At 55.7% G+C, this 10254-nt stretch overlaps 1 protein-coding gene across 1 annotated transcript; it reads left to right on the forward strand.

Moving 5' to 3' along the window:
- Window positions 1-3420: 3420 nt before the first annotated feature.
- Window positions 3421-9050, forward strand: ENO2 (enolase 2; the record flags this gene model as incomplete). Its single annotated transcript, XM_082277779.1, has 11 exons — window positions 3421-3505; window positions 4430-4525; window positions 4811-4869; window positions 5861-5930; window positions 6096-6229; window positions 6937-7159; window positions 7611-7808; window positions 7937-8138; window positions 8340-8448; window positions 8586-8644; window positions 8981-9050. The coding sequence occupies 11 exons, from the start codon at window positions 3421-3423 to the stop codon at window positions 9048-9050; spliced, it is 1305 nt and encodes a 434-aa protein (XP_082133905.1).
- Between the last annotated feature and the right edge of the window lie 1204 nt (window positions 9051-10254).

Consider the following 10254-nt stretch of genomic DNA (forward strand, 5'->3'; position numbering starts at 1 on the left):
AGGAGTGCTACCCACCCTGGTCCTGGAAGCTGCCCTGAGGCACTGCAGTGTTTTTGCAGTCACTGCACTGATATGTTCTATTCTCTGTAGGCCTGAGAGGGGAAAGGGGAGAGTTACAGGTTCTGTGGTTCGATTTATGACTCCCAAAAATCCTGCAAGATTTTCTGATTTGAATAAAAGTAATTAATGAGCCTGGAGTGACTGGAATTGTTTATCCTGCACACCCACTCCTATTCCCTGGCTCTCTCACCCTCATCTGTCTACGTCTATCCCTTGCTGCCTGCCTCTCTCTCTCTCTCTCCATCCCCTACGTGCTGTTTGCAAAGCTTTGCTAAATCCTGACTCATCGCAGCTCTGGGTCACATGCTGCTGTCCCGGCCCTATCAGGGGCGTCTCCATCCTGCTGCTGCCGCCACCGTTGGCTTAGAGGACACATCATCTCCCCTTGAGGTCCTGCATCCCTCCTCAGCTTCGTCCTCTCTCCTTTCTACCAGCACTTTCTCAATCTCTCGTCCACCCCTGCCCTAGGAAGGTAAGTGTCTCCCCACGGCCAGCACCCCCTCACCGCATGCATGTTTCTGCTGCCCACCTTGTGCCCTCCACACCCCACACGCACTTTGGGGTCCCTGCGGAGAAGGACCACGGTGAGCGGCATTAACAACTAAACTCCCCTCACTTCCTCCCCCTGCTCCTCCCACCTCTCTCTCCTCACCCCCATCCTTCTGACTTTTCTTTCGTATTTTAATTTCAGGTACTCCCTCCTTCCCAAGCCCCCCCCCCCCCCCCCCCCCCCCCCCGGCCCCCCCGCCTTTTCCCCTCCCGGCAGTCATCATTTCAGACGTGAACCCAGGGAATTGCAGGAGCGGGGGCAACCAACGAAGATAGGTGGTGCTCCCAAGGGCACTGTCGGGAGGTGCTGCGGGATGGAGCTTTCCCGGGGGGAGGGGTGCTAGTGGGGAGAAGGCAACGCTCAGCCTGGGCACCGCCGGGGAAAGGATCCAGCCTCAAAGCGGACCAGCCCCCCCGGTCTCCCAAGGTGTTGACATAAACACGGGCGCTCAGGGAGGGGGAGGGAGGAGAGGGGATGTTTTCCTATTTGCACAGCCCCATACCACAGGGGAGGGGGAGAGCAGGGAGAGGAGTTGACAGTCAGGCAAGCAATAGCTGCATCAGTCACGACACTGCAGCAGTGCGGGCTTCCTGGGAGCAGTGCCCAGCCCGGGGGAATCGCAGCACACACGGGACTGGTGGCGGTGCCTCGGAGGAAAGGTCTTCACCGTGCTGGCCTGGCGGGGACAGGGAATTGCTGCCAGCGCCAGCCCCACAGGAAGGCACTGCAGCACCGTATGCTGCCCAGCCCCTGTTCACGGGGGGCTGCACAGCCTCCTCTCTCTTCCTGGATGTGGTCTGTGGCTTCCCAGCTATGGCTCCATCCCAATCCCTTATCCCAGCTTATCCGCCTCTGACCTCCTTTCAGGACAGTGCAGCTGATGCCAGGGATTTCAGGGTGGTTCTGTTCAAAAGAGAGCAAACACAGGGGACATGGGGCAGCAACACAAGTGGAGAAAAGGGTTTAAAGGACTACAAGGGAGAGGAGATCATGCAAGTGATGGGGTGGGGCAGGCAAGGCTGGATTTGGGTTGTCATTTGGCTTCCTCGGAGCTGGCTCCAAGAAGGGCAGGTGGATGTGGCCACAGGGATGTGACATGGGGCAACGTGACCACATAAGCAGAGAGGCACAGCATCTGGCAGGGCTCTGCTGTCAAAGATGGCTTTAAGCGGGGTCCTGTCCCTCTCTACCCAATGGGGGCTGTTGAGGCATGGCCAGGACACTGCTGCAAAAGGAAGCTCACGGCTGGCTGCGCCGGCACGACTCTGGAGGAAGTTCCTGTGGCGTGTGCCAGATGGTGTCAGGAGCACTGCCAAAGCGGCTGATGGGGGATCCCAGCCCAGATGGACATGGTGGAGGGCCCTGTGCAGGCTCCAGAGAACCCTGGAGTCGCTGGCTGAAACTCCCCACACGAGAAGCTCTGGCTGAAAGTTCAGAGCAGCAGCAGGATTTCCTCACAGCCCTGTGATTTCCACCCACCCTGGGCAGTGGGGTCAAGCGCTGACTCTGGCTTCCCCATCCTGCTTCTCAGCTCCCCTCAGTGCTGTGATGTGCTGCTTCAAGCTCATTCCCCCCCTGCCGCTGTGCTGGCTGTACCCCTGCTCACACACACCACGGGGAGGTCCTGGCTGGGGCTCTGTGACTACCCCGGCCTCTGCCAGCCCTGCTCAGGGTTGAGGGAATCATCTATGGGAGCCAGGGGAGGAAAACCTGGCAGTGTTGGGAGCATGGGGGGACACACCTTACTGCAGCACCCTGGCACTGCACAGACCTGCAGCCGGGGGAATGAGAAGGTGGCATGGGAGGAATGAGCTGGTTTGGAACCCCTAGAGAGCAAACTGCAGCAAGAGAAGCTCTTTCAAACAGCCATCATCACCCACCAGCATGTTTTCTACTTCAGGTTTAACCAGGTGCCTCAAAATGCTAGGCTTCCTCACCCTCCTCATCCAACAGAGATCCAGCCCGGTCTCATCTGCTTCCCCTTCAGGAGCAGAGGGAAGGGTAAGGGTTGGCAGCTGGGCCAGGTTCCCGCTCTCTTCAGAGCCCTCTTTGCCACATCTGAGCGACTGTGGCCTCCAGCAAGATGGTTCCTTGGGCTGCCAGGCTCCACGCTCCCACTGCCCTGGCACAGCCTGACCCTGCAGCTCACGGGGGACACAGAGGCTGAGCAGGCACTCGACAGGGGGACATGGCTGGGGTCTGGGACAGTCAGGCTGGGATGGCTCCCCCGCCGTGGGCTGGAGAGGGGCTGGGGGTCCCCACTGGCTGGCTGCCCCCTGCCCTGCCCATCACACTCAGCTGGCTCCCTGCTCCCTGCACAGGGACGCAGCAGCCGCTTGCTGTCTGGCCTGGCAGGCACTGTCCTCGCCTCCCGGCAAGGGGACAGGAGATGCCAGGAGCTGGTGCCCCGTCCTTGACGCCAGAGCCAGGGGCACCTCCCCGCTGCGCCAGCTGATCCCTCCCTGTCTGCTGCCGTGGCACCCTCCCCATCCCTGCCATCCAGGCTCATATTGGGTGCTCTGCCGTGACGCAGGGAGAGAGGCAGAGAGAGCTCCCAGTTTGTCATCTGCAGCAGAGGGACAGAGTAAATTCAAATAGATAGCCAGTTCCTGGGAAAATGTTTGTAGATTCCTGTAGTCTGAGTGAATTTCTAAATTTCCTGGGGCAAATAGTTTTAGCCCAAATTTCTAAGCTCACTTTTCCTTTAATTTCCTTCTCTCTGTCAGTCTAGACATAGTAGGGGTGAGCACCACATCCTGGAGCATCTCAGAGCTGAACATATCCTGTCCTCTTCTCTCCACAGACTCACCATGGCAGTCGAGAGGATCCATGCCCGCGAGATCCTAGACTCCCGTGGGAACCCCACTGTTGAGGTGGACCTGTACACACACAAAGGTATGAGGCTGAGGATGATGAAAGACGGAGGGAAAGCCCTGCCCACCGCAGCAGAGCTGGTGCTGTGCAGCAGCCTGGCATGCCGAGAGCATGGAGGGTCCTCACTGGTGAACCCCCAGCAGACAACAAGCCAGGGGAAGAGGCAGAGACCAAAGCTCTGCTCATGGCTCTGCTTGTGCCTGTGCTCAGCAGCTCTGCACATGTGCCAGGCAAATCACGACAAGACAGCTGGCTGTCCTGTATGTGGCCTGAGCCATGCACCTGCTCGTAGCAGGGATGGAAGGTTTTTTTATCATAAATATTTATGCACCTTCTCATCATCCCCCTGCTGCAGCTGTGCTTTTAGTCCTGGGGCACAGTGGAAGTTTGGTAGCACATCCATGGCCATGCTCATGGCAGGGGTAAAGCTCTGTCCCTGAGATCTCTGTGCAGGTGTGTCCATGCATGGGTCTCAACTGGAAGAGCTGCATTTGCACTGGGCCCAAAACTACTTGGGCTGAGGGATGAGGAGCAGTGAGAGGCCAGAGCAGGCATCCAACCATTGTCTTCCTTCTTCAGTGAGGCAGAAACCTCAGTCTGAGGGGGAGGAAGCTGAGGGTGGCTGTGAGTCAGGCTGCCTCTGGAACCAGGAGGAGAGCTGAGGAACCTGACTTCCACTCGTCATACACAGTTCTGGGATCAGTGCAAATCTCTGGGTGCCTGACATCCAGGTTCCTCAGTCTGGAAGCCCTGGGTGCATTTATTTCTGCCACTGAGGTGCTCCACCTCTGAGAAGACCAGCCATGAGCAGCCAGCCAGTGGGGCCATCCATTTGCACAAGCAGCTGCTGCATCCTTTCATGTGAAAGCAGGGCAGAAGCAGGTGCATGAGGGTTTTTCCTCTTCACCCTCTGCTTGTCTCACACCTCGTTTTGCTGTTTCCCAGGCATGTTTCGTGCAGCTGTCCCCAGTGGAGCATCCACTGGTATCTACGAAGCGCTGGAGCTGCGAGACAATGACAAGTCACGTTTCCTTGGAAAAGGTGGGGAGATGCCTGCTCCACAGCTCATCCTCGGGGCTGCCTGTGTGTGGGGCTCTGCTGGAGGGTACTGCCCATCCATCAGTGTGACACGGATGTGTCCCACTGCCCACAGCGAGACCACAGAGGCACAGACCTAGTGTAAAGTGAAAGATCAGGCCTCGATCTTCCCTTGCTGTCTCCCTCTCTCAGTCTCTCTATCCGTCCTCTCCCTCCCTCTTTCCACTCCTCTCTGCCTCACTCTCTGTCTCTCTCTCTCTTTCTTTCTCTGCCTCTTCCCTTCTTTAGGGGTCCTGCAGGCCGTGGATCATATCAACAGCACTGTCGCCCCAGCTCTCGTGGGCTCTGTAAGGATTTCTCTTTGTTCTCCCTTGTCCAACGCTTACTCTGGTCCATCTCTGTCCCCTGATCTCTGTCTCTGCCTCTCTTCATCTCACTGGGTTGACAGACATAGCAATGCTCTCTGTGAACCTGGGCACACCCCTCCTGCCCTCCATGCCTGTGTGTGTCCACAGCAATCTTTTCTCTGGGAGGAAAGGATTTAACGCTTCCTGGTCCACTGCAGCATCTGTGCAGCCTAACTAGTCCCCCCGGTGCTCCCTGTAGAGCTCACTCCCTCTTTCAGCTGTGCTCCCCCTCAAGCACTGAATCACATCCACATGTCTGTGGCCTCATCCTGGTGTGGTGAGCAATGGTTGTATCGTGCAGGGTCTGGCACAGCCTTGCAGAGCAGTGGTGTCACGTCTGCAGCCTGTTTACACCTGAAGACCTGGAGCCTGCTTTGAGGAGAGCTGAGCTGAAGCCACATATTACACGCCATGTAGCCATGGTTGGCTCTGGCCGAGAGCCCAGTTCTCTCCACCCCTGAAAAATACTCAGCCTGGTGGAGGGCTGCCTGTGTTGGGACTAATCTTGCTCTCCACCTCCCTCATGGGGATGGCTCCATCCAGTCTACATTCGCTTGCTTGAGGTTGAACATGTTCTGTTGTTCTGCCTAGCTTCTGTGTGGCCACAGCACCACAAAGCTCCCTGGAAGCTGCCAAAAGGCTGGGTAAATCCCCAAGGGAGTCCTGTGTCCCCAGTAATGCGTGGCCTTGCCTGGGCTGCAGGGCTCCACTGTGGGTATATCTACACTGCACTGCAGCAACACCATCATGGTTACCTAACCTGACTAAATACCAAGGCAGCAGTTTCCAGAGCTTTGTGTGTATATGTTCTTCCACAAGCTGAAAAGGTCCTTGTACCCCCCAGCTTCTCCATCAACACCTGCTTTCCCGCACACCAGAGCCAGCAGCTATTCCAATCATCCCCTTCTCAGGAGCTATTTCTTTCTTGCAGGGCCTCTCTGTTGTGGATCAAGAGAAGATAGACAATCTGATGCTTGAGATGGACGGCACAGAGAACAAATGTAATTCCTCCCTCTTTTTGGCTGGGAAGTTATGAGCGTGGGAGGCTGCAGGGCTAGAGCAGGGGGCACTGTCAGAGCTGTGGTGAGCCCAAGCCTGAGCTGGCAAGGGCACCCACTGGGCAGGATATTTCCACCTGAAAAGTTGATCTCCTCCTTTGCCCACAGCCAAGTTTGGTGCCAACGCTATCCTGGGAGTTTCGCTGGCCGTGTGCAAGGCGGGAGCTGCGGAGAAGGATGTGCCCCTGTACCGGCACATCGCTGACCTGGCCGGCAACTCTGACCTCATCCTTCCTGTGCCAGTAAGACTCCTCTGTCCTTGACATCTGCCTTCAGAAACTCCAAATGAGTGGTATTTCCAAAAGAAATTTCAAAGGTGTTAGGAGGTAGATAAGGAAAGGAATATGGGACTGAGACATCTGCTGAGTGCACTGCACTTGTCAGGGAAGCAAACCAAGGCCTGAGATTTGTCAAGTTTCAATTGGAAGAAAGGAACCTGAGGAGGATACAGCAGAGGTTGTGGTGGGGGGCTGATTGAGAATCTCATTCTTAGCACAGGAGCCAGAGAGCATCATGCAAACCCTCTGGAGCACAGTTCAAAACAAGGGCATATGGGTCTTCACACCAGGGGAAGCTGCCTTGAGAAACTCCTTCACAAAGGATGTTGTGGATGCTAAAATTTTCTCAGGGTCAAGAAAAAAGGTCCTGGAAGAGAGACCTACAGCATTGTTGATAAACACGTACAGGTTAACACCACATAGATAAACACACATAGCTCAGGAGATCTCTGAGAGGGAAACAGGTGGGAAAATCCTCTCCAACCATCTGCTTTGAGCCACTACGGGAAGGAAGACTCCAGGCTTATGTGCCTATGGTCTGATGGTTGTAGCTAATGTGCTTATGTTACCCTGTGGGATGTGGCACGAATGGGCATGGTGACACATCTGAGAGCCACCTCTAAGGGGTGCCAAGACCAGTTCAGCTCTGACTCTCTTATGGACTCTTCCAGGCTTTCAACGTGATCAATGGAGGTTCCCACGCAGGCAACAAACTGGCCATGCAGGAGTTCATGATCCTGCCCGTGGGAGCCGAAAGCTTCCGCGATGCCATGCGCATCGGGGCTGAAGTCTATCACAACCTCAAGAGCGTCATCAAGGAGAAGTATGGCAAAGATGCTACCAATGTGGGTGATGAAGGAGGCTTTGCCCCCAACATCCTGGAAAATAGTGAAGGTGAGAGCCCTACAGAGATGGGGTACCCCTGCCTGGAATGCTGTGGGTTCCTACGCTCAGCTCACAGCATTCCCCAGACTGATTCAAAAGATGATGCCTCAGTGTCACTGACCTCCTGTATTAGGGAGTGTTTCTAAGCTCCCTCTCCTTGGGGTGGCCTCGATCTGTCACAGCCTCTCCATACAAACCTTTTATGCATGTGCACACTTTTACGAGGCCTTCCACAAACTTGTCTTTGAGCTGTGGGATTGCATTTTAATTCCTCCTTGTCCTTTTGGACACAGCCTCTACAGCTCCTTGGCATGTTTCTGTTGCGCTCTGGGCTCCCTTCTACCTCTCCATCACACCACCAGACTCTTAGTGGCTCTAGGGACCTCTCCAGGGGAGGCTCCCACCAAAAGGCAGAGCTCTCTGCATGGGCTGACTCTCCTGACTGCAATTCTCCTCTCAGCTCTGGAGCTGCTCAAGGAAGCTATTGACAAGGCAGGCTACACGGACAAGATTGTCATTGGTATGGATGTGGCAGCCTCCGAGTTCTACCGTGATGGCAAATACGACCTGGACTTCAAGTCCCCAGATGACCCAAGCCGCTACATTTCTGGAGATGAGCTGGGCGACCTCTACCAAAGCTTTGTACGTGATTACCCAGGTGAGCTGCTGTGCAGGGCAGTAGGGAACCAGCACTGGGGCTGCGCACTGACCAGGCACAAACGCTCCGTGTTTTTGGGGTGGGAAGGGAGGCAGCTTTGACTCGTGTCTCTTCTGTTGTCCTTTCAGTGGTCTCCATTGAGGATCCCTTTGACCAAGATGACTGGGAGGCCTGGTCTAAGTTCACTGCTAATGTGGGGATTCAGATAGTGGGAGATGACCTGACAGTGACGAACCCCAAGCGCATCGAGCGAGCTGTTGAGGAGAAAGCCTGCAACTGCCTCCTGCTCAAAGTCAACCAGATTGGATCTGTCACAGAGGCCATCCAAGCGTAAGTCCAGCCCACTGCCCTTGTTGTCCTGTGAATGATGAACCACAGCAAGGTGTCACACTATGCACTGGGTCAATAGCCTTGTGTCTCTACAAGAGTGTAGGATGCTGGGAGTGGGAGCAGAGGGTCCCTGGATCTTACCCTGTGCACGTGGTGGCTATAGGAGTAGGAGCTACTGACTGCATTTCTTACTTCCTGCAGCTGCAAGTTAGCCCAGGAGAATGGATGGGGTGTGATGGTGAGCCACCGATCTGGGGAGACTGAAGATACCTTCATTGCTGATCTGGTTGTAGGACTGTGCACTGGGCAGGTAGGTGAACCCCAGGCCATGCACAGGCCTGGAGGAAAGCAAAGGGGTGTCAAAACAGAATCCCCTGCTCTGCCATGGGAAACTGGTACAAATCATAACAGTGTCTTACAGTGTTTGCTTTGGGGAATGCTTTACAGATAAAGACGGGTGCTCCCTGCAGGTCTGAACGCCTGGCTAAATACAACCAGCTCATGAGGTAAGGGGCTCCAGGGATGGGAATGCAGAAGAGAGAACGGGGGAGTGACTAATTGGGTGGGAGAAGCTGAAAGCCCAAGGGTAGACGGGACTCGTGGGTGAAATGCTATAAAGACAAGGCACAGAGATGACAGTAGGATCCCAGGGAGGCTGCTGGGGCAGACCCTTTTCCTCCTCCTTGGTATGAGGGTGCAGCCCTGCAGGCACAGCAGCTGGCAGGAGCTGAGCTCCTCGGGCACACGTCAGCTTCCTGCTGATGAGCTGCCTGTCCGGTGCCCTGGTGCCTCCAATGCTCCCTTACTACAAGGGCCTGATGTGTGCTGTCTCTCTCCTGCAGGATTGAGGAAGAGCTTGGCGATGAAGCACGCTTCGCTGGACACAACTTTCGCAACCCAAGTGTTCTTTGAACATTGTCCCCAGGGCACAGCCACCCTGCTGCTCTTTCCCACCTCACAGACTCTGAACCCCCCTTTCCTTCCACTGCTCCCTTTTTTGCTCTTTCTCCCCACTCTGTCACCTGGTTTCCTCTCACCTCGAAACCCCTCGAGTTCAGGTGTCCCCGGCTAGATGTACCCAGGTGAAGGATGAGAGAGCGGCCTACGCCCTGTCCCTTGCTGTGGGGTCATAAGCATTCCTGGATCTAGGCATTGTGTGTCTCTGTTGTTTGTGCAGGGCCACGCCTGGGCGCCTCTGCTCACGTGTCAGACCACGGGAGCGTCTGCCCGGTGTGTTCCCTCGTACGCCGAAGCATGTGCGGTGACCATCTGTGCGTCGGCCGGTGTGCTCGGACACTGCCGCTCCCGTAGCTGTGTCCAGCCGAGTGTTGCCAGCGGCTCGCTCTCGTTGTGCATGTGTGTAGGTGTGTGTACGTGTCCTGGCCTACGGCGTCCCTGTGCCCCAGGCGTGTGTCTGCACCGAGCCCCGGTGGGACCCGCGCGTCCCTCGCCTCCGCCCCGGCAGTGTCGTGTTGGGCTGTGCTGTGTTGGGCTGTGCTTGCCGGCAGCTTAGCGTTGAAGTGCACTGCTGTCCCACACCGGGTGTGCGTGTGTGTGTGTGTGTGTGTGCTGTCAGTCTCTGGCTCAGCACATAGTACTGTGGGGCAATATATTAAAGCACATCCGTGAACAAACCCATGCTCTCATTTGCTTCTTGTGACCTTTTTCTCTCTGTTCCCTTCCCTCTTGCACCCCTTCAGCCTCCCCTCTGCCCATGATGTCTGCTTCACCTTCTGGACAGCCCATGCTCAGCTGAGCAACAGACAAACTACAGATCCCTAAACTCTATTAAAATGTATTTCACACCTGAGTTGCCTGACTTGGCCTGATGTTTATCTCTAGATGCCAGCGTTTGGGAAACGGGGACGTTTTGCCATCAGAGCAGGAGATGCTCACACAGAAAGGTAACAAAGCAGAGGGGACTGGCAAGGGGAAGAAAAGGCCCAGCTACCCTCATCTGCTTTCACAGCTTTGTCCCACAGCCAGACTGCTCTGATGGCCACCAGCTGGGAAACACCAAAGGGAAGGCATGTGGGATGACTTGCCCCTGTCATCTCCACCAAACCATGTTGTAGCTGCTGTGCAGGGATTTTAATCGTGCCTTCCACTGATGTAA

The sequence above is a fragment of the Coloeus monedula genome, assembly GCF_965178545.1.
Source record: "Coloeus monedula genome assembly, chromosome: 3".
Classification (NCBI taxonomy): Eukaryota; Metazoa; Chordata; class Aves; order Passeriformes; family Corvidae; genus Coloeus; species Coloeus monedula.